This window comes from Aptenodytes forsteri, unplaced genomic scaffold (genome assembly GCF_000699145.1).
Source record: "Aptenodytes forsteri isolate BGI_AS27 unplaced genomic scaffold, ASM69914v1 Scaffold83, whole genome shotgun sequence".
Classification (NCBI taxonomy): domain Eukaryota; kingdom Metazoa; phylum Chordata; class Aves; order Sphenisciformes; family Spheniscidae; genus Aptenodytes; species Aptenodytes forsteri.
Genome location: NW_008795371.1, coordinates 1,266,279 through 1,291,142, shown reverse-complemented (window position 1 = coordinate 1,291,142; position 24,864 = coordinate 1,266,279). Strand labels below are relative to the sequence as shown.

The following is a 24,864-nucleotide window of genomic DNA, read 5'->3' as shown; positions in this document are numbered from 1 at the left end:
CTGCCAGTTGTAGGCCTCAGAAAGACACTTAAAATTACTATCAACAGCTTCAAGCAAAAAGAGAAACTTTAAACAATAAAGTCAAAACTAAAAGGACTGTCATTAAAAAAGATACTACACTAAAATGTTGGAAAAAAGGTTTAAAAGATAGGAACAGAAAAAAAAATGACTGGCAGGGGAATTATACAGGTTGGTTTACTCTTCAGCTGCTAGAATCATCAGCTGTCTCGGAGTCAAAGACTGAAGAAGAGAATATGTACTCAATACTAAACCCAGAGAAAGTCAGTAGCACCCAAGAGTGATTATTTGATTATTCCAACCTAGGGAATACTGCCAGATGAATAAACAAACCTGGCTTCACTTGCAGCCTGATATAGATCAATCTGTTTAAACAGGGAAAAAAACAAGGCCCAACAACATACAATATTTTTATTTTGTATTCCATTAGTATCCTCGGCACTCTTGAAAACTTTAATTTTTTTTTAGTTTTATTTTGGATTTTTTTAAAAAATTTATTATTTTGAAACTAGTTCAGAGAGAAGGGTACCTCAAATGTAGTAAGATTCTCTAATCGTGTCACTTAATCACTAGAGTTAATAGCATTTGCATTCAGAACTATTTTTGTAGTGATACAATTAAGCTCAAAGCTGGTATGTATTTTCTAACACTGTTATCCAACCTGTGAAGACAGATGCATACTGCGACTGCATACTGCAGACTAAGGATTACATTCTACCTTTTTAGAAAGACATCTGAATGTGCAAAATAATAGTTAAAAAGAATTGCAGAAATAAGAGCAAATTAAAGCTACACACAACTCCTTTACTTTCCTACGTCTCAAACCGCTTCAGATAGGCAGGTTATACATTATTGACTACATTTGACAGGAAAACAAAGACACAGTGGAGCACAGAGATAATCAGAATTTGGATTAGCCATTGTATGGCGCACTTCTGCATCTGTTTTTGCTCCAAACTGAAGTAAGGCAAACATTTTCAAAGCAATATGCTATGCAGAATATTTAAAAGCAGTTAAAAAACATTTTAGAATTAAGACATTCTGTAAAACCATTTTAGGTTTGTTTGGTTTTTGTTTGTTGGGGTTTTTCAAATTTCATTTTATTTTTATGTAATTGCGTAACACTATATAGCAGTAAGATATAATATAATTGGAAATGCTAATATTTTATTTTTTAAATCTTCACAGTTACACACGGAAGCTGTTTTCTCTGCCATTTAAGAAAATGATCTAGATAATTTGATCTAAAAGAAGGAATATATTTCATACAATCATGAACATCAGTTAACCTTAATTTCCCATTCTATTGATATGCTATGGAACTTGAAATGATAAATAAAATTCTACAAAGCCTTTAATGTTTTGAATGCTGATTAGGACAGTTTTCAAGACTGAGATTTTACCTCAGGTATTTGACACGGGAATTGTTTATCACTTAAGAAAAGAGCCTGTTTAATCAGGTTTTTTCTAGCATAAGTATTTTATTTTACTTTTTCCCCAGCAGCTCTGGTGAAAACATATTAACTTACAGTGATAACAGTTTTCTCCAGTACTTTGAGCTGTAAGTCAAAATTTAATGTTATTGAACTATGTTGTGTCTTTTCACAAATTTCTTGTCAGGCTATAATTCAACAAAACAGTGAAATCTCACTTTGGGGTTCCAAGTGCTAGAGGAAAAAAAAAGGCTATGTACACAATTATTACATGTAGATCTTATATAAATTCACTCTCATTAAATTAAATTTATTAAAAATTTTCATGCCTGCTTAAGGTTATTTCAGTGGGTTTTATTCCATACCTATACTGTGTTAACTTAAACTGAATCAAGAACAGTTTGTCCCCCCATAACTGGCTTAAAACTGGGGAAAAAAAAAAGAAACAAAACAAGAAAACACAGCACTAGCATAAATGCTGTATTATATGGGCTGCATAAATATGTTAAATGCCATTGTAAGTAACATCTGACCCTGATAACATCTGTATTATTGGGTTATTTATAATGAGACTAAAGAGTGCAGAACTATAGATTCAGATAGCAGCTTCATGGAAGAGTGAGGAGCTCCATCCTTTGGATTATGAGCTCTTTCTCAGGATAAGAGGCTGATAGACAGGGGAAAAGAACAAATATACAGATCTAGTGCTTACTCATTTTGTTTGAACTTAACTGACTTGAATGCTTTGCTATTCACAATTTCCTATCATCAGATTTGACATGAGTTTTAGCTCAGTTCAAAGGTAGTAAAGTTATCCTTTCAGTATCTTTCACATGCAGTGATTGCACCTGCTGTGCATCAGCTATCAGAAGCAACTTAAATTAGGTCATGGCCAAAGATCATATGCCAAAAAAAATTTTAATGTTACTTTATAAATAGAGGAGGGCAGAAAGACATTTTAGACAGTGAGGTCAAGCAATCTTACAGAGGCTCACTTAGTCTCTGTAAAACATTTAAAAGAAAACTATGCAAAGGGAAGAAGTGGCAAAAGGAGTTATTTCTTAGCTCCCAGGAACCTTTCTTCCATTAACACCTTATTAATGCCAGGCAGGTGTTTCCCAATTCAATGCTTGGCATTAGCAAGTCATTATGAAGAGAAACAATGAAGAGTCCTATTTCCAACAACCAAGAAATTATAATGGTATATATGAAAAGGCAGAGAGAAGGAGAGAACATTCTATTATAACTATAGTTTTTCACTTTCATGGTATGTTTTACAGATCAACCATTTTCCCTTGAAAGAAAAAGCATCCAACAGAGGCTCCATACACAGTATGAGCAAAACTAAATAAAGATCTGGCAAAATGTGGATTTTTGCTTCTTTCAATGCATCCTACCTACTCCTTGAAAAGGTCTTGAGCTCAGAGCATGGTGTCCTCAGGTACTATCGATAGAAACCAAACAAAAAATAAGAAAAAAGCAAGCCTTGAATATTAACAAACTAGAGATTTAATGTTCACTTGATTCTGAAATGCATTTCAGCATCTGAATGCCATTAGGCTCCATGACCTAGCTCTCCACTTCCACAGACCATATCCTGTGCACAATCATGCAACCTGATCTAGTTGAAGATGTCCCTGCCCACAGCAGGGGGGTTGGACTAGATGACCTTTAGAGGTCCCTTCCAACCCAAACTATTCTATGATTCTGTGATTCTATATCCTGGGCAAAGCCTTGATGACAATTCTCTGCAGCATGCAACTTCTTCACACAGCGGCTCCCATGGTAAAAACAATGTAAGTAATTCACTATTTCAAGGCCCACTTTTAGGATAAGGTCAAATAACTAGAAACAGTTCATTACATTGTTCCTCCTCAAATACACACAATGCTTGACACCAATCTTCACTCGTCTTTGTGCTAGTTAGGCTAATACCAAAGTACTGACGGCCAGAGCATGCCACTGAGGCACAGACCAATGTTTCATTTGGTACAGTTTCTCAGGCTGCTTTCAACATCTTCATATCTCAAAACATAGAGCTTTATAAAGTTCCTGGGCAGTGAAGAATACACCCCCCTCTTCTGAGCATCCAAGCAAGACGAACAAGCAACCACAAACGTTTTCTGTAATTCAGCTGAAGGACAGATACAGATATCCATGTGCCCTTGCTTCTGCTATATTAATCCAGGTATTAGGTTCTTCCTTACATTATTGTTGGTAAAAAATGAACACTGTAATGCCTGAGGAACAAGGAGAGAAGCTTCACAGAAGCTAGTACCGTACAGAGTACTTGCTCAGAAGAACCTACAAACTAAATAAAAGAAGATAGAGAAAGGAGAGAAGTCTGGCTCCAACTTTAAGAAAGCACACACACAAAAAACCCAAATCCACCCCAGACTTTTATTCAGTTTAAGCAATCATTACACAAGTAAGTTGAGATTCCTACCGAAAACAGATTCTTTACCCTTACAAGAACAACCATAGGACTATATTCCAGCATATATGACTTATGAGAATAACCCTAACTTAAGGAAAGTACACAGTTCTCATCACTCCAATCTGTTACTCTGATCCTACAGTCATTAAGAGTTCCCTAACTTAAAACAATAATGCCACCTATAGTTCTGTTACCTGGACACTAGTGCACATAAGCAGAGTTGCAAATGGGAGCTCCTTGCCTAATCATGTTTTTCTAATGGAGATTTAGCATGCTTGGCTATGCTTCCTATAGCTGACTTAAGTTACCTCCCTATAAAGTTTGCAAGGATTTCAACATCTGATGCATTTTTTTTTTAAAAAAGGCAAGTAAAATGTCTACTGTCAGTCATTTTACTACTGAAGTTACTCACTGTGTGCATTTTAAAACTGCTCAGATATTTTCAGTTAACTTCAGAAGTTAACTGGAAGATGAAAATAAACTACAATGCAAAAGAAAATATAATATAAAAATCAGGGGAGAGAGAATAGTTGTTTCAGGTACCTTGAAAAGATATATACAGTTCCCACCCAAATGAAGTTTTATGTGAAATGCTAAATAATACTTTTGTAAAGTGCGCCACTGCGTGGTAACTAATATCTCTACAAAACCAATTTGCTTCACAGCTTCCAAATAACCTTTTTTCTGTCTCCAAAACTACGAGTCAGTGCTCACACCTGCCCAAGTATTGGGAAAGACTTCTAGCAGAAGTGTCCTAGATGCGTGCAAAAAACGCATGCAACATGCTTCCCTATAGGTACATTTAGTAAACTATGGTCAAGGCCAAAATTATTAAGGGCATTCTTTCCTCATACTTTGCTTTATTTATTAAAACCTCCTCAATATTCTACTTGCATTTTTCTTCTAAACTTAAAAGTTACTGAGTAGCATCATCCCACTGGCTCCAGAAGAAATAAAAGGATACACTGATTTAAAACAAGCGGAAAAAAAATCTCAAAACAAGAACACACACCCTTCTGGTTAAATAGCAGGTTGAAGAAGCCCCATTAGTAGGCATTCTTTAACTTAACAGCACTGTGAAAATTCAGAGTTAGGGGAGGGGTACCAAATGTATTAAAACAAACAACACATACTCAATAATACTGAAACATATTCAAAGCATTTATATTAGCAATAACGAGCTGTGGCACTAAATAAAAATTTTGAAAAAACAAAAGTGGAACTCAATAGGACCGTCAATGAAAAAGTTCGTTCACTTTCCAAAATTCATCAGAAAGAACATTGTTCAAATGTGCAGAAAAACAATTTTACCCAGAAATAATAAAACTGATTATAAAGATCATTGTTATACCTCCTTCTTCTGCATAAGTAGAATATCACCAAGTTCCTGCCATTTTGCCTAGTTTTATTTTAAAATTATTTAATTGCTTTAAAAATATTTCATTTCATTAGAATTCAGAGTCTAGTCTACACCAGGAAGTACATAATCATTTCAATGATGAGTGAGCTTTTTTTGTAGTACTTGCATTATTATATGTGCCATATATTACTGCAATGTCACAGACAAATAAGAAAGTGAAAAAACCAACAAACAAATTTGGGTATTTTATCATGAGAACATAGTAAGTTTTGTTAAAGGACTATGTCTGAAAAGTGAGCTTTTACATACCACGTCTTGTGCTGGACAAGTTATAAAGTTTTTACTTCCGACTCTGGGGGCCAGCTGAACAAAAGAACAGCAAACAGTGAAAAAAGACACTCTCTGGAAATATGGAAATGGTTACTGGGATGCTGTTCAGAGGTACTCAGAAATATACTGCTGTTCTAACCTTACTACATGATATTTTAATGGCCACAACAACCATGCTTTAAGAAGGACTTTTGTACATACTACTGTTTTTAAAATCTTCTCTTATGCTATAGTTTATCTTTGCTGATAAGATTAAACAATACTTCAGGTTTAAAAGGCTATTGTATCTAACATTGGTTAACAACTCAAAAAGGAGAGAATTAATGTATTAAACATTCTGGTTTTGACGTTAAGACAAAACTTCTCTTTAATGTATTTTCAGTGTTAACAGGTGTGGCTGCATTTTATATATTGAGAAATTCTAACTAATGTTACTTGTCGTTGCCTTACATAATGTTTTAAATGGTTAAAAAGTGGTAAGTGAGAAATACCTTACTTCATACATGTTTAATTTTTATTTTAGATGAAGGTAAACCTGTCTCTATTGTATTCTTTATTCTGTTTCTAAGTAATTTTTATTATAGCAACACTTTCCATCTTTTGTTTCTAAGAATAAGGTAAACTGAAAATACTAACCAGAAACAATGGTCCTGGGAACAAAATAGACCATGGTTTTTTAACACAAGGATATTATTGTTCTGGTAATGCAGCAAAATGTCCAACAGAGGGTGATGGAGACCATAAATTCGTTAGACCCTTAAATTATCTGACTTTAAAAAAAATAAAATAATGTGCCATTAAGGAAGAGCTACCTACTACAAAGATTTGAATAAGCTTCATTACTTGAGAAACATTTTCAGTTAACTGTAAATGCTTACAACTTCTCAGAAAAATATTCTCTTAAGCATCTGACTGTACAAAACAAATTATTTGATTCTCTAATTATTACATCCTTCAGCTACATCCATGTGCACTCTACAGCATATAATATCACTGTTAAGTAAAGGGTTTTTTTTTATTTTTAGTAGTTTTGCTGCCTACGCAAGTGGATACAGTCTCGGAGTCCAAGGAGACAGGCAATACATGCAACCTAATATTCATTTGTGTATCAGATTTATTCATCCTTAAATCATAGGGAACATGAGATTTTACATATGGAATAGATAAAAAAGGAACAAGATAAGTGATTTTAATACACGCGAATCTATCCTGAAACATAAAGTACTTTTAAGAAGAAGAATGAAGCATATCTCATCTGACATAACATTATCAACTTCCCTCAAATGCAAACATGCTATTGACTATTCAGAGGTAAAATTTCACCAAAGATGTAGCACTGACTTTCTAATCTTGAACCACGGACATCACTGAAAAAAGAATAACTGAGTCAATAATGACAGTGCTTCAAATCACCGTGAAGCTGTAATACTGTATTTTCCTTTAGTTTCACGTATGTATCTCTGAATACTCCCTCAAATACTAACTCAAAACTTCAAAACAAAGAAGAGTAGAGTGTGGTTTACACACACACAGAATCTCAACATAACTATTGCATGGTCCAACAGGTCAAGTCTCTTTCAGCAGACATCCACCTTACAATTTTACTGAGATTGCAAGTAATGAATAAGTGAATTGCTACAGATCAAAAGAACTAACCACAAGAAGCTGGAAAATGTCTGAATTAAGTTCCTCTTCAGAATAAAAACACAAACCTTTTAATATTTTAGCTAGATGTGTCTGTCTCCCAAAGCTTCCGATGTTCAGCCTTCTGCACAAGTGCAGTTAGTACTACTGCATATGAGAACTCTGTCCACTCCTTCAGCTTCTCCCAGCTCACACTCTCATTCTACTTTGCTGTAGTGAGAACCACTACAAAGTGCACAGAGTAAGAAGTGCCTTTACCTGCTTTATCTTGGCTTTCTCATGGTATTTTATTGCTTATAAGGCACTGAACACCACTACAGAACTGGTTCTATTTAACTCTTTAAGAATGATAGACTACATCACTTCACTGAGCATTAAGTAAACATTACTGAGGAACAGTTTAAATAGATGCACTAAGAGAACATCACTGCTGAGTAAATGGACAGCCAGTAAGACCCAATTCTTAAAAATGGCAATCAGGACCAATCAGAAAAGTTACACTAACACCAGCCAAAAAGCAATGAAAATAAACACATAACGGAATGTACCATTATGCTGCAGACTGAAAAAAATATCTCCACTCTAACGTTTAATCAAAGAAAGATACTACATTTCTCTCTTATTTAAGCTTCCAATTTTTTTGTTCTGATTCTTTCACAGAATCTCTTCTGTAGAAAGCTAAATATGTGGAAAAAGCTCACTGGAAATCACCTTAATCTTGGCCAGAACACCTTCTGAATCCAGCCTTTCAGCATTCCATAGTTTGTTCTCAGTAGACAGAAACATTAGTTAAGAAATAAAACCAGTAATAATAAAAGTTAACATTTTTCACACTTACTTAAAAAAAAAAAAAAAGAAAAGTTCAAGATACCATTTCACAGGTACGGTTGTATCAACCTCTTACAGAAATTAAACACGGCACAGACAGTCTACAGGCAAACTTGCTAGAGATAGTAGCCTTACCTTGCACTGCCCTGCCACACAGATTGAAGTTCCGTTTTGGTCACAGGGTGTCCCATCTATCACCTTTTCAGCTTGTCTCACATAGAATCGGTAGCCTATCGCACGGCAATTCAGCTCACACTTCTGACTTCCCTTCACTGTGGGAAGAGACAAAAGTCCCCGTTATAAAGACCACAACAGGAGTTTTAAAGAGGAAAAGCCCATTAAACTAACACTAAGGTTTGAGAGGAAGAAACAAATAAGCAAATACAATGCAATGTGAATGACTACATCAAATGAATGGTGATTAAGAAACCAACTCCAAGGTAAACATTCTAACATACCTTATGAAAATGTAAACAGTATCTCAGTTTTTAATGACAGATACTTTCCTAAATGACCAAGAGTATTTTTAGTTTTATAAAAATTTTGGCAAATTTAGTCTTCTTAAAGCATAGTAACATGTTATGACATTTCGTAACTCCTAAGTGTCAGCAAAATTCCACTGCAATCAGAAAGATGTGCATCGAAGTAGGCTCACATACAGTAACCAGTCGGTTCACGTCAAATAAGCATACTAACATTTAGCATTAAGAAACACATAAAACAAGCTAGATGCAAATTTTAAAAAAATCCATTTTTTTCTCTCTTCCTTTTTACAAGTTGCACTTCAGTGACTACTCCTTAGTTCAAGAGAAAATTAAGAAAGGATCAACTCTTTGAATTTTAAAAATATATAAAACGCATCATTACTCAAAACCTCGGGATCTCTGTCGACATGCAAGAACCAGAAGGAAATCAGTTCATTGAACTCTGGGCAAGAGGAACACAGAAGACAAGAAACAAGTTATCTTCTCCTGTGAAAATCTGTTACTTAAACAGATAGAGCCTAACACTCCACGTATCTTATGCTATCAAGTTTGTTAACACATTTGTGTAGTCTTTCTATTTCAAATCATCTGTCATGTTGAAGTTGCACATAGTTCATTACCCCTATTTGCCAACTGAAATAACAATACCTTCAGTTTCTTTCCAACCAAGAGTAGCACTGTTACACAGTGGCAGTGAGGTACAAACAGAATTCCTTTTTCTTTTGACAATACTTTCCTTGCTGCCATAATCAAAAACTAAAATTCCCCTGACTTCACCAAGGTTCAGCTCATGCCCTATAACATAACTGAAACCCGCTATTTAATCTGTCAAAGGAGATGCTATACACCTTAGTTAGCTGCTAAAACACGGTATTCCAAGGATTTTCTACTTAAGTGTATTTTTGAATCTTCAGCTAAGACATAACAAATAGCCAAAATAAATATGTGCAATTATTTCACATATATATTTTAACATCTGTTTCCTGTAAAAGTAAAAACTTTCAGCTCAACTTAAGTTACCCCCTGTGTGGACACAGGATTAGTGCAGATCAATTCTGAAATTTGATCTTAGATTTCCCCTCACGCAGCTATTTAATTGCCACTCGTATACATCATTTATTGTATCTGGCAATCTTTTGATAAAATCCTCAAAAACCTCTACTAATTTCAAGTGAGGTCAAAGATCTGTTTACCTAGTTCCCTTTTTGCAGAAGCTATGCACGCCATGCTCAACTAGGTAATTTTTCCATTGGCTACTTTTTTAAGATAGATTCCCTAGCTTATCATTCCAAGGATTTCCCTTAGTTATTTAAAAAAAAAAAAAAAGGTGCAGTATTTCCTGCAGTTCAATCTCCAAGTATAACAGTTAGTTTACACTTAGTTATTTAAAAAAAAAAAAAAAGGTGCAGTATTTCCTGCAGTTCAATCTCCAAGTATAACAGTTAGTTTTAATGATAAACTGAGCATTATTCTTAGCAGCTTAGTCACTTCACACATAACTATTTTCATAATCCTCAAATAAATGTAATCCAGCTTCAGTGATTCATTACAATTGAAATCAACTTGTCCTTTTCTGTGTCTGAAAGCGTCCTATTTTTATAACCTGCAACACTAGCTATCAAGCAGCACCTCTGCAGTGTACATTTTCTTATCTTCCCATTCCCTAAAATCAAGTCAAACTAGCCATTTAGGGTTTCTGAAATGTCCTTATCTTCTATGTTGATTCCCTTTAGTTCAAAGTGTCCTGAAGCCTCACATTCCTGTACTCTTCCTCCTCCTAATATCTCTCATTTGGTTTTGATCCTTTAAAATATTTATTCTTTAAATTCTCAGTTTGCCTTCTAGATCCCAAGAAAAGTTTTGTGCTACTTAGAAAGATGAAGAAATTAACTGCTGAAGCATGGTATTTTTTCCTGGACCTCTCTCTTCCTTTATTTATGATTTGATAGGTAAGCCTACTGCATTGCTAATGCAGCATATTAACGACAAGCAGACTGAGTTTACTTGCTCTGTAAAATGTGACTCCTATTTCATAACTTTTGTCTTTTGTTCTTTCTTATTAGGAACTGTTCCTGCCCATACAAAAAGAAGTATTAAAACAGCCAATGCCTTTGACCAATACAAAAAAAAAAAAAAAATTCAAGCCTTAACAATAAACATACACCAGAATAAAAGCTTGTATGAGCATCTCACTCTATCACCCTTTGGCCTTCGATATTCACATTCTTTTGATGAGCAACTGTAAGGCACTGCCTTGGTTAGTCATATACCAATTACTACTACCTAAAGACAATGTTCCCAGATGCCAAAGATCTGGAAAATACTTTTGTCTAAGAGCAGCAAAATCTGCTAACTGAATTGCCCCTATTGAATGAGACATTTCCCATTAGGATTTTATGTAAGCATTGTGTATTTTCTATGCATAAATTACAGCAGAACAAATACTTTTTAGAATTCCCTTGTAAAACAAGATACCAAACTAGTAAAAAGTACTCCTCACATGTATCTTGACACCCTCCCTTACCCAGTATTTTGCCACAACTCCTGAGTTTTTATAGTTTAAGCTGTAGGTCAAGCTACACTATTGGCTTGGCAACTGGACATAAAATGTCAATTAACCAATGAGCTGTGAAGCGACTGATTCCACACAGGCAACATATTTTAGTACTATGTCATCTGATCCCAGACTTTACGAAAGGATCTATCTGGCCTCAGGGAACAGAGTAAGTAACAGTAAGTAAAGTGAAGACCTTCCAAACTAGCTGGCAGCAAGACACATTTCCACTCAAAAAGGGGCTCTTTTTAAGTGTGACACAGTTACTAAGACACTTCCCTATACAGGTACTGTTTTACATGTCCTCCTAATGTATTTGCTTTTCATTCACATGCCCACCTTAGCACAACCAAGTCTCTGTGGAAATTCTCACCTTACCCTACCTTATTAAATAATGAACTTGGGTGAAATTTAATGCTACCACGCAGGTTCTGCCAGACGTACTCATTATTGATTTAACTGAAGGAGGTGCCTTTAGTAAATAATCCTGGTAACATGTAATGTTTGGTTTTCATTTTACAGACTGAAAAATTATCTAAATAAAAAAAATCTAAGTTTCTTATAACATCCTCACCAAACTAGCTTTAAGTACCTCAGGGATATCCTGGGCTTGTCTAAACCGCAAGACTCAAGTTTTTCTCAAGACCTCTGTTGAAACTTACCTTCCACTGTCCCTTACGAGGAACAAGACCCAGGCAGGCGAGAATGGGACCACAGCACAGTTCTGCCACCTCCCACTTCACCAGTAAGGGTACTGAGACCTCATGTTTAATTACAAACTGCACCTGTCCTGCATCACAGAGCAGATATTGCAGCAAAAATTTTCTACCATAAATTAATCCCTTTACACGTTCTACCAATACACAAAAGCCCTGCAAATGGGCACTAATTTAGAAATCACTACCCTTCCAGACAGACAAAACCTGAATTCTGTCACTACCAGCAGTAACACCATGAAGTACAAAAACCAACCTGCCTTCCAGTTAATTTGTCCTATTCATTGATGCACTAAAATTCACACATAGAACGTATTTTGCATTGCACGTGTACTGACAAATACGTGTAAACCTGGAAAAAGAGGAAACATGATTTTCTGAAGTGCTATTTATCAAGTTCACACAGTAAGCCATAATCAAAATAAATTTGAGTAGAGGAGTATGGGAAACCCATACATTAATTTATAGTTGCTTTTATTCTCCGAGAAGTGATTTAATTGATCAAACTTAAATCACAATTAAATATCAAGACATTTCATTTCCCTGAAACAGCCTGTTTAAATGCAGATTTCAGTGCAGTACAGGTCTGAGAAGAAACACTCAACTGTGCAACCCACCCACACATTTTTTAAAGGGAAAAAGAGGGATTTAGATGTTACCACATTACAACCAATGGCTGGAGTTCAAACTAAGTCTTCAGCAGCATTTCAGGCTAAGGCCTCTTCGCTCACCTGGCCGAGAGGCAGGACAGAGCAGCAGCACACCTGCTGGGAAGCACAAGCAAGCATGGGAAAAACTGTCCTCCCCCAGGGTTCACAGGCTGACGCTCAGACAATCCTAAACTCCTTTTAATCTCAGTATTAGGAAAACACAGGTTTGTACAAGCTCACGACACGCTCCCAGCACAAGGCGTTGTCACCCTGATGAAGAGGCACTGCAGGCCTGAGAGGCCTGGTGCTGCAGGCAGGCCCCGGCGGCACTGGGGCACCTCAGGGGGAGAGCACTGGAAGTGATCACTTGAGCACAAGCCAAAATACAGCAATTCCTGATGGAGAAAACTCCTGGATGAGACATGGAAACAAACGGGACAATAAACGAATACTCCCTGCAACTGAACTCCCTTGTTTTTCTCTCGGGCTCGCCCTGGGTCCAGCCACATTCAGGGAGCACAACCCTCTCTACGCCACCTCCCCGCTGTAGTACCCTCACCTACTGCCTGGCACAAAAGGTGAATTAGCCCCGCTGTGTAGGAGCTCTGCATAACTTTACTCTCATCCCGCATCGATCTTGGCCCCGATTTCATTAAATGAAAGTGTAAGAAATTAATGTCCTCAAAAAATACCCATCCCAAATCTAAAACCTGTGCACGCTTAAAAAGGCAGAAAGTCACCATTTTGGCAACATTCCTACTTGCAGAAGCTTTTGAATAGATCTGTCTGCATTTCCTTGAGGAATATTTCCAAATGTTAAAACTTTACTGAAAGGGAGTTCTCCAGCCAAGTTAAGCACGTTGCTCCTTATATGCCATGCCCAGAGGCACACAGCGGGAGCCCTCAAAGAGCATTGCTTGCAGCAAAGATCCCCCAAATTAAACTCGCCTTGCCTCAGTGCTGGCCAAGGCTGACGCAACCCTTAAGAACAGGAGGGAGAGGCCAAGGCAGCTGGGGTCACTGTGTACATCTGTGCATGTTCCATCCTCCACAGGACTAAAACCTCCCACCCCTGCAGAGCCCCTGTCTCCCGCCCTCCACTCAGGCCTTCCTCCTTTCTTCTGATCTTCTGTCTTCTCTCTGCAGAAGGCCTAAAAGCAATTCCCCTCCCTGAAATGAGCAGCTCCACATCAGAGCCCATGCAGGGGGTGCTTTTGGACTTCACGTCAGCTATTCCCTTCCTTCAGCTTCCTCTTCCAATGCATTCCTCCATCTTCACTGAGCTCTAGCCCAAGGAAATGCAGCAGGGAGGAAAACAGACACAGTGGATAAGCAGGCCAAGCCAGTGGTAGAGCTACTCAGCAGTGAGCTTGAAGAGATACAGAGAGAGCTCAACAGGCAGCTTGCCAATGCAAGGAATTTCAATCTAATGATATTCTTAGGAAAAAATGTTACAAGAAAGAACATTCCAACTGCAATACATTTGCTAAATAATGTATTCAGCTGTTCAAAGGGAAATTAAAAATAGCCACAGAACCAAAAAAACCCAGGAAATAATGCGCAAATCAAATAAAAATGCAACTGATCAGTAAACTAATGACATTGCACACAACCATACACTGACTGCCCTTACAAAATATAGTAAGTTCCTCCTTTCTGTTTCAGCTCCTGAGATTGCAAGCTGCTTGGAGCATGCGTTGTGTCTTACTGCATGCACATTAAATCTCCCACCACAGACAACGCTAGATGTAGGTGCAATCAGGATAAATGATACAGCAAAGAAACTTCACGTTCCCCATGCTGTGAGGTAGGGACTGGAACGTTCAAACTCTCCTTGACGGTTCCTCAGTCCAAATCTTAATTTAATGTGAGATTCAGACTCCCCGTTGTTATCTATGTAGCAGTTGTAGTTCTCCACAGAGCTGAACATTGAAGAATGCTTTTACCATTTGTCAGTTTTTGTAAGTTTGCCTAAACATCTAAAAATAGTTAATAACAAGCTCTGCAATTTGAGAAACATGCCTTGAGGGTGCCCATAGAGAAGTGGCATGCACACTCTTGGCAAGCAAATATCACATTCATGCTAATACTACATTATGGGATTAAGCAAATTTAAATTAGGCTTCATTCTGTGTGCATACTGCCTTGTAAAGTCAACTTCAGTGCTTCTCCGTAACGAGCCAAGATACACTGATCCATGATGTGTCAGAACCAATTGTTCCAGGAACATGTTGTCTCCGCATGGCTCAGTTATTTTCAGGGCCTGGCTTGCCATGGGCTGTAATTCAGTATTTACTCACGATAAAATCTATGAGTCTGCTTTACAGGAAGTGTAATGGGGCATAGCAGACACTGGAAAAACTTTTAAGAGACGTGCTCATGTCTATCCATGTAACATCTACTTTAGTTAAAGCTTATCAGTGCTGTGGGATTTCCGCGATAGACTTGCAGGTTACTGACATTCTTGGTTATCCCACAGAAGCCCACAGGGCAGAGAAGGAAGAATGGTACAGTAAGGAGTCTGGCAAGTCTCGGGCTCCTGTATCCAGTATACTCGTTAGTAAAGCTATAGTAAGTCTACAGGCTGATGTCATCTAAATAAAGCAGTGGTCTCTTCCATTCAGGAGATGTAATTTAATAAATACTGTATTCACTAAGGCAGAACTTACAGTTTTGTGAAACCAAAGTTTCTGTTTAAAGGTTTTATTTGTATATAGGAAGTGCTTCAAGACACGTGTACATACAGGAAGACAAAGACAGGTCCAATACACTACTAGCAGAATTCTAGTCCTTTTGCATACTGCTGTGGCTGTAAGCTGACAGCTACGTTGCAGACTTAAGAGTGATACACCATGCCAGACACAGATCTAAACGTGACAATTCCATACTAAAAAGCATCCACCAGTGATCACCTGCGGAACTCAGTGTGGATGACAAGTGTTGGTGTAGTACTAAACATAGGCAGCTTTGTTTATGCAATCTCCTATACAAAGAAGGAAAATGTGTAGGAAACAAAAAAATACCACACTCCCTACAAAGCTTTCAAGAAAGCAGAACTACTTTATTTAAGGTTTCACTGTTTAGGATAAGCGACTATGTTAGCTTAGTTATCAGTACTGGAACATTAGTTAAAGTTTGCAATTTAGCAATGAAGGCTATCAGGTCCATAACAGAAAACTGACCCTGAATCAGATTGGTTTTCCACTGATGGATAGTCACAAGTTTTTGAAGTGGCCAGAAGGAATAATGCCTTTTACAGCAGTTACCTGTTGCCAGATTTCTAAATAACAATATGCAAACATTTTCCAGGAAATAATTATCATGCAACTACATTTGGTCTTTCCAACAGAAATACTAATGTGGTGTGATCTGTTTTATTTGAGTCTCTTTTGATACTTTGTCCTTATTAGGCTTGGGAACATCTCTTGACAATAACCAGAAAGAGTTTTGTTTATTTTTTTTACTTTGTCCCTTTCAGTTTTGTTAACTTCTTATAAACTTTTATTACTCTGGCTTGGATTTTTTTTCAAAAATCATTTTCCATTCTTCATTCCAGTGATGGAGGAACATCCACATTTTTTTTTTTACTTCCACTTTTCATTTTCTCATGTAATAAAGATGTTTATTAATTCACCTTGTATCAACAACTTAATACATATTTAAAATATTTTCTGCACCCAGGTTCAGATATTAAGTAAAAAAAAAAAAATCAAGCTTTTATAATGAAACCGCAAGTACATTTTAACAAATATGAAGCCAAAAAGGAAGATATCATTCAAACAAATTCCTCATCTTTACCTAAATATACCACAGTTTTTTCTACTCCCAGATCCAGTAAGTCCTATGTTAAATAGTCATGGGGAACTACTGCTGAGTAGATTCAGTGAAGATTTTTCTTCAGTGAACAGAGATATTTCTGAAAGGCCCCAATGTTCCATAATCTTGTCCTCATATTTAGTGTGCATGGCAATAAGAAACTTGCAAACATTCTAATTTACTCCAATTTTCCTGGTTTCTCCATTCCTCCCAAATCCCTTTGTCATTGAAAAACTGTTAATGATACCTTATAGATTTACTGTCATCCGGTAAAAATAGCTGGAAAGTTGATTATTCTTCTGCAATGAAATGAAAAGAAACCAACTAGAAACAAGTAATTCATAAAAACACACACGTTCAAGTCTCTCTTACCAGTTAGGACATCTGGAAATCAGCAAAAAGTTTAAGTTTGATGTGCTTTTATGAAATTTCTTTTTGTTCTGACTGCCTAAAAATTTGTCTTAACATAGTATGAATGTTCTACCTGGGTCCCGCTGTAAAAGGAGAGGAATGTAGGTATTTGGGAAGTTGCGATGTTTAATAAAAGCTTCTGAACTGTCCACAATGAGCTCAGTCGTGTCTGCCATTTTGAATTACTTCTACAAGAGTGAGAAATCCAAAGAGCTGCCTTAACAACCTTCAAAGTTTTTTTGCTATTTTTACAGCATGTAGAAATAATGATAACTCATACAACGAGGGATTTTGCACAGTAACAGCAGCATAACTGCTCTATGACATAAACATCAGGCATTTACACTGTGAATGGTGGAAGATCATTATCAGAATATGTACTTTTCTGCTCTGGTTACAGCTTTTACAGGCATTGGGGAAATCCTACAAATATAATTATTGAGCCATAATTAAATAAAGCATCTATAAACAATTGTGCCTGCTTCAAATCGCTGCATATTGCAAGGTGGCCAGTCTTTCCCAGTCAAGGGTATTTCTGTATCCTCCAATCACTGCGGAAGTCTAGTCAAAGGCTTTGGGAAACCACAACACAACTCTCAACTCCTTGCCTTTGCTGTTTCTTTGTTAACAATAATTTTCTTCAATCGGTGCTCAAAACTGAGTTTTTCATCTAAAGTTTAAATCAATACATACACATTTGTCTACAAAAACTTTAAGATGTGTTCGCTTGTAACAATTTAAATCTAAACTGTAGATGTCAACGTGCTGTTGGCCTCAGTTCAACAAAGCACTTAATCAGGTGGTTTACATGAGTACCTGAATAGTAAGTACTGTTGGCTTCAGTAGAACTGCCACAAGTTATACGTTTAATGGTGGCTCAAGGCCAGTATCCCTTCAAATGACATGACCAAGTAATGTAGTTTCTTCTATAGACCTTAGTTTTTACTGTGTTGCATTTGGAACTCTTTTCTGAATTTAAAGGGGGAAAAAAAAAGCTATTCCTAAAAATGCCTGTTTTCACATCAGCCTTTCATTTGTTAGGCAGTCAGAATCCAGAGACTACCATTTGTCAGTCACTGTAGACATTGGCCACTGGATGTCTCCACTGCCCTATGCAAACATAGGTTAAAGTTCTCTGTCAGTGAAAAAGTTTTTTTAAAAGGCATTTATCTGTATTTACAAACCACCACTTACACTTTGCATACAGTGCATAGCAGCCACGCAGACTTGCACTCTCTGGTCCTCAGAACAGCCAGGAGATGGCAGTTTCATGTGGACTGCACTTCTGGTGAAGCTTTGAATAACAGCTCCCAGTATGTAAAATCAAAATTATTAAAATGTTGCTAGGTAAGTAGAAGAAAACCAAACAGCAGTTGCTTAAGCTCAAAACTTTTTGCTTCCCTTTATAACCAGCAACAGCTAAAATTGTATCAGTAAAACTCTCATAAGATGATGGGCGAAGAACTGTCCAAAATGTCAAGCGCGGGTGCTTCTAAAGGGTAGGGAAGTTTTCTCCCCACCATTTTACTCTTTTGCTGGCGTAACTGGCTAATTCATGTAGATCTGATTAAAGCAACCATTTAGTAATAGTATGGTTTGACATCCCCTAGAAACTGTTTGCAGAAGACAGACTATTAGGATTTCATGGAAGATGCCTTCTCTTGCAGGGATATTATACAGAATTTATTAAAAATAAAATGAAAAAATTTAGGGAACGTATAGAGCCCAAACTACAGAGGAAAAAAAATACAAGTAATCTAAACAATCTCATTTTCCAGCCAGATTTTTTTTTTTCCCCAATTCTGGCACTAATCGGAGAAGAAAACCTGCTATATGCAGTGCAATTTCTCATCTGGAAAATACCATAAAGTGCTCCATCCCATGAAGTGCTGACCACTTCCTGAGGGAGGCTGAGAGCTATCAGCCCCAACTGCTATTAGTTTGGGATGTTCTGAAAGGAGCTTGATACTGCTTTCTGTCCGTCTTTAAAATCTGAAAGAACTGAGTATTTGTATTTGACTCTATTAGAATCTTACTGGCCTCTGAAATCTGAGCTTGCATCCAGATCTGTATTTTGAAATATGATTCTATCTCCATCAGCACACTAGTAGCCCAGAAAAATTTGCAAAGTAGAATAATGTAAAATTGTTGTATAAAATCAATACTTCCCAGCAACATTAGTAAATATACCTCCAAATCCTGCCTTCAGACTTTCCACAAAGCGCTTGGCCATTTTTATTTAAACTGAAGAAGGATTTCATATCACCCTTCAGAATAATAAATGCCAAAGGTAGATGGGAAGAAAGGAGATTCAAGTTTGGGCTTGTGAAGCCCCCAGCAACATTCCAGACAAAAGCTTTCAGTCATCTCTTAAGGGAGTTAAATGTCTTAGAAGTCTCTCTCCTATTAAAGCATGACCTGTGTATTTGAACACTAAAAATTCCCAAAGTAATGCTTTTCATGAAAAGACCATGAGTATAATATCCAGTTCTCTAGTATTTAATAAAACTCCTAACGAGGATCCACAGAAAGTCTTGCCTCATCTTTGTGTATCAGTGGAGTTTTCATGGAAACTAACGGCACGCTTTTACATATGTAAGAAGTCACTCCTCACTGAAGTGCATCCTAACCTTTCTTTGATATGAAGATAAAAAACTACCAAGTAGCCAGATCTGACAGCAGTGGAAGGAGGGAACACTGAATGCTGCTGTTTCTTGCTATCAAGCTCCTGTACAAAATGAGCCAGCTCTCATTGACTCATTTTGCTGCATGGTTCTTTCTTAAACAGAACTTGCTCTGAAAAGCACAGATTGCATTAAAGTCAAAATGCTTTCTGAAGTTATGCTTCTCTGAGTTATTTAGCTCGGGGGGAGGGAGAAGAAACATTTTATCTTTAAAAATAAAAAGTGTTACATCACTACTTACAAGAAATGATGACACTATCTTTTTTAAATTTTTGTATATAGGAAGCAACTTTCATTTTACTTTAATTACACAACTCAGAGACAATAATAATGTTTTCAGTCATCTCAATCCACAATTTTTTTAGTTTCTTTAAACAGGCTAAATGTGCCAAAATTTCCCAGCCAAATTATTTTGGATAAACCTATAATAATCCTTATCGTTCCCCGCCTCTTTACCCCTGCTTTCTCCAGAGGAGGCAGTGACTCTGAAACACAACTTTTTCCACAGATCCAGTTCTTAGACTGATTAACATACTGCAAATCATTTCATATCTCTCTGATTGATAACCTTGTTATTTACAGTTTTCAGTGCTGACATGAACATGGCAGCTTTGATGAATACAGACTTAAATTCCACTACCTGTGGTTGTATAAACTAAATGAAGTTACAGTTGATTTATACAATCTGAGAATAAGCCACCTTTTAAAAATCGTAATTATTACAAGTTTGCTTTATTGAGCAATATTACTTTCTTCAGAAGCAAACTGTTGATAAAATAAACTTTTGTGAATAGCTCCAGCACTTAGATAAGATGAGACAGCCATTACTGAGAAAGGATGGCATGCGGATTCTTTAATGGCATGCATCTGTGTGTGCTGATGAAATTACAGAATAATAAAGGGGAAAACACAGAAAGAGGTTTAAAAATGGGGGAAGGGGAGAGGAAGACCCAGTAAATCAACCTGATAGTCTCAGTTTCGGAGTCTACAAAAAAGCACTGATGTTATTTTGCTTCTCTGTGATGCCCAGTTACATTGCTGGGCAGCCACAGATAGCACATAGTCCTTGACCAAACACACTGTCTTGTCACTAAATGAATTGCTATTATACCACTCACCTGTGTGTAAATTAATACAAATACAAATATGTATAATGAACTAATTTTTACTTATGTCCAGCTGAGCTATTTTCCTGCTCCTGTACACTAGAATAAGCAGCTCCACAAATGATTAAACATACTGCAACCCAGGCTGCCAGGGAAGCAAGCGCTCACACCTGACACAAGGACACAAGAGTCTTGTCATGGAAAGGTCTGAGATTCCCATCTTCACAGCTAAGGAGAGAAGCTGTAACTTGTGCTACATATGAAGGCTTTGTAATTGAAAGAAAGCATCTACTTTTATATTCTTTATACACAGGATCCTTAGCACGTGAATGTATCGATGGGCAAAGCAAGAGAGGAGACTAAATCCCTTATTTTGTAACTGAGGATTCTTTGCTCTGGAACAACACCGAGAAATTACCACCTGAGGAGCCACTGCAGAAAGAACAAAATCAGAAACAAGCAGCAGCTAAAAGTCAGCCCCATACTGACTGTCACTGTCCCTTAGGAAATACATGTCAGTATGTTCTGACTGAGCCTTATACACTTACGGATTGACTTAAGTAAAAAAAACCCTATTATGGGGTAATGATTGTTTCTGAAATACTAGAAGAGTCTTGTACTTATTTAAATATTAATATAGCTGTTATTGGGTCTAAAATGTCCTAAGTGTATTTCTATGGCCTCCTGCCACAGTCCTTTAATAGGCAAATAAATTCTTAAGGATTAGTTAAAACATTCTGTGCTTTTATTCACATACTCAAAGACATTTATTTCCTACATTCTCATAAACATTAGTTAAAAAAATGAATGTTGATTAGAACAATGTTTTCACTAGGATGCCAGTGACCTGGAGCTCGGTCAGTTAACTTGAAAGCTGCTTTCCCTCTGGTAGCAGATAAAGTCCTAAACATTCAGTGTTTGGAGATTTGGTTTCACATTGCATTTATTTTTAAGACTGTTCTCATATAAAAGGCTGTAATGATCATTGCTGAGACTCAAGATTTCGTAGTAACTTTGCTTCTAATTTTTCTTTTTGTTTTTTATTCAGGTTTTCAAAGTTTTCACACTTTGATTGCTAGATGTTAAGACCCCTGCAGAAAACTGAAAGGTACCAACTCGGTGAGCTTGGATCTGGGAAAATCTAACTGGAAGACACTGGGAAGCCAGTTATTGCTCCCTGATGCTGGGAGCTGGTCTCCACTAGCTCTGACCCTAGCACTACTAGCCTCTATGCTCTTAGCAATTGGACTTCAAAATAACAAAGATTAAGTTCTCTCCTTACCTCCTGTATCTCTCTCAGCTAAGGGGAAAATTAGGGTGTCTGATAAAAGACTATTTTCACATTGAGACGTTTGCCCCACAAAACTAGGATCTGTCTCTCTTGTGCTAATTTCCCTAAATCTCATGCCTCCCAGCACAGTACTAGGGTGCCCAGAGCAGGGATATAAGGCTTCTTCCTGAGGAGGGCTGCAGTCACCACTGCAGGGATGTTGTATGCCAGAGTGCTTTCCAATTTGATGTGCCCTTCTGCCCACAAATTTTGCTAGATTATCATTACATGCAATAAACAGAACTAGATACTCTAAACAAAGATTGTGGTAACTTTCTCCTCTCATCCCCCATATTCTCCCTGGGAGTTTGCTTTTTTGGGACAGATGGAAAGAGCTGACTATGTAGGTTTTACCATCAGACCTTCAAGTGGTCACACAACAGGCCACGCAACCTGGGGTGCCTAGAGCAGTCAGGCTCAATGGACTCACCCCGGGCACTTGCAGAAATTACTGAAGCAATCTCAGAGCGGTTGTTATCTTTGAGAATTATGGAGGGTGTGTCAGATGACAGAAAACTAGAAAGGGACAGTTTCTGAGCTGCGAAGTGCAGAACAAGGAGGAGCTGAAAAATGCTGAACAAGTCAAGTCAGTTTCATTTCCTGGAAAAATTCTGCAAGAATTCAAACCCACTGTTCATAAACACCCATAAAATAATCAGGGCAGCAGTAGCAACCAGTATGGATCTGTCCAGATAAAAATCTTGTCAAACACATTTTATTTCCTTCTACAAACAGGCTCTGTGTGCAGGAGAAGCAGTGCCTGTGATTTAGCTTGGCTTTCCTAAGGTGTTCAACACTTCTTCAAGCTAGGAAAACGCCATCTAGAAGAAATTGCTATAAGGGATGTGCAAAATTGGTTCGAAAACTACACTCAGTAGTTCACTGGCTGGGTTTTGGTATGTATTGAGTGAGAATCTGGAAGATCTTTCCTAAGTATGGTTCCAGCATGTTTTCATGCACGAAGTAGATGATGGCATAGAGAGATGATATTCACAGATAACACCAACCTGGGAGAGGCAGCAAGAATATTGTAGGGAAGGATTAGAGTTCAAAAAAGATGTTGACAGCCTGGGGAAGGGGCTGAAAAGGCAGAATGAAATGTAATAGGGATTGGTACAATATCCTACATTTATACAGAATAACCACCTGCACAAACACAGGCTGAGTAACTAATGGGGAAGCAGTAATTACACAAGGAATCTGGAGCAGTGACAGTGGATCTCATTTAACGTGAGACATCAAAGGGGTGAACTTACAAAAAATAGCAAGTATTGTATGAGTAGGTATAAAACAGAAGGTAGTCTGCAAATCACATCAGTAACTCTAACATTCAGCCGGAGCACTGCATCCACTTCTGGACACGGGTCCACATGAAGACCATCCAGAGGAGAGCGTGAGTGACCAGCACTCTAGAAAACACGACCAAAGAGGGAAGATTCAAATCACAGTGCTGTTTTGAAAAAACAGAGGGGATGACAGTCTCTAAGTAGAGATAAAGTACAGAAGGGAATAAAAGTGTTCCTATGTGTGCTCTGAACTGGACAGGAGGTAATGGGCCAAAGTTGTAGCATGGAAGATTTATATTATACTTCACAGAAAAATTTCCACTGGAAGGAATAATTAAGCACCATTTACTTATGGAGACTGCAGAATCTCCACCACTGGAGACTGGCACTGGGACAAACTGAATGAAGTCCCTGTGCTCTTTTAAAGGGTTCAATTTCCTAACCTAGGATCTCACAGAGTGCACAAGCCTTCCTGTGTTTATTGACTGATTTCTTCCTTCTTCCACAGTGCCTAGTTATAATAGATACAACAGTAGCTTTCATTCAAAATATTTTTGCTGTCATACAGTAAACTTTGAGATGCTGTTGTTTACCATCAAGGAAATTGTTACTGTTAATACAAACAGCTCACAGCAGTTTCTGCATGAATAAACCTCACACTGTGGCTTCTCCCCAAAGAAATGTAAATATTCAAGTGCAGTCCTAGATACACGTATGTTCAGAGTTCAAAATGAAAAAGAAGGAAGATTTTCTTGCACCTGGCTGGACTCTGTCCCAGAGAATTGCACCAAGGAGTATTAGCCCTTAATTGTAAAAATATTTCTGATAGGTCAGTTTTTGTCTCGGGAAGGCAGTAAATTGTGAAACTTCACAGTCTCGCAAATCCTACCTCTAACTCTGCAGAAAGCATAATTAAAATACAAGTTTTTGGTCACCAAAATTGCGTATGAAAAGCATGTTCAGCTTGATCAGTCTAACAGAGTAGGAGCGATGTAAGCACTAACACTTAAAAATCTTTCTGGAAATATTATCACCATTATGCCAAAACCAACCCATACAGTAACTGCTGCATCAAATGCCTAGATAACATCAAACACATATATTTGGGTTTCAGGCTGTTGATTTAAAGGTTGCTGTTCATAATTTTCTTAGTTTATAAGAAAATTACTCTTAAATAATGAAATATGCTGCAACTACTGCAAAGCATCTTACGTACTCTGAAACACCTTAGTTTCTATCAACCTTAGATTCGCGCCTTGAGCCACCTCAGTATAAATGCCTCAGCAGGATACTGGAGATCAAACCATGAATCTCTAACAATGAAAATAACAGGATGATCACCTGGTAGTTAAGTACATCCTTCAAAACTAGAAAAACCTTCTCTTGAATGGTAACATAATCGTTACCATCATAAGGGAGCAATTCAGAGCACATTTGTTTAAAGCTTCACTTTTAATTTCCATACCACAGTAGCCAACAGTTACCTATGTATGAAAGTATCAGAACCATTTCGAAGATCTGAAACAATGAAGTTTCTCACTTTTGTGAAATGTAGTTTCAAGGTGTTAAAGCCACAATTTTTAATCACCTTACAATGAATGTGTGAGGCAAATTAGCCTATTGCTTTGTGTCCATGCAGCCAGGCTATGAGACACAAAACAATACATAATTTTAGTGGAGATGTGGGACGTTGCAAAAATGTTTCCAAACCCTCAAAAAAGCTAAGTTAATAAACTGTGTCCAGCCTAGTTACATTAATTCTTCCCAAAGCAACTG

General features: G+C 37.3%; 1 protein-coding gene across 1 annotated transcript in view; it reads right to left on the bottom strand.

Annotated features, from left to right (window-relative positions):
• The window catches only part of THSD4 (thrombospondin type 1 domain containing 4), a 312,812-nt gene that overhangs the window by 189,222 nt on the left and 98,726 nt on the right, over positions 1 to 24,864 (bottom strand). Inside the window, exon 6 of the mRNA XM_009280340.2 lies at positions 8,186 to 8,322. Coding sequence (XP_009278615.1) covers positions 8,186 to 8,322 — 137 coding nt within the window. The remainder of the gene's footprint in view (positions 1 to 8,185; positions 8,323 to 24,864) is intronic.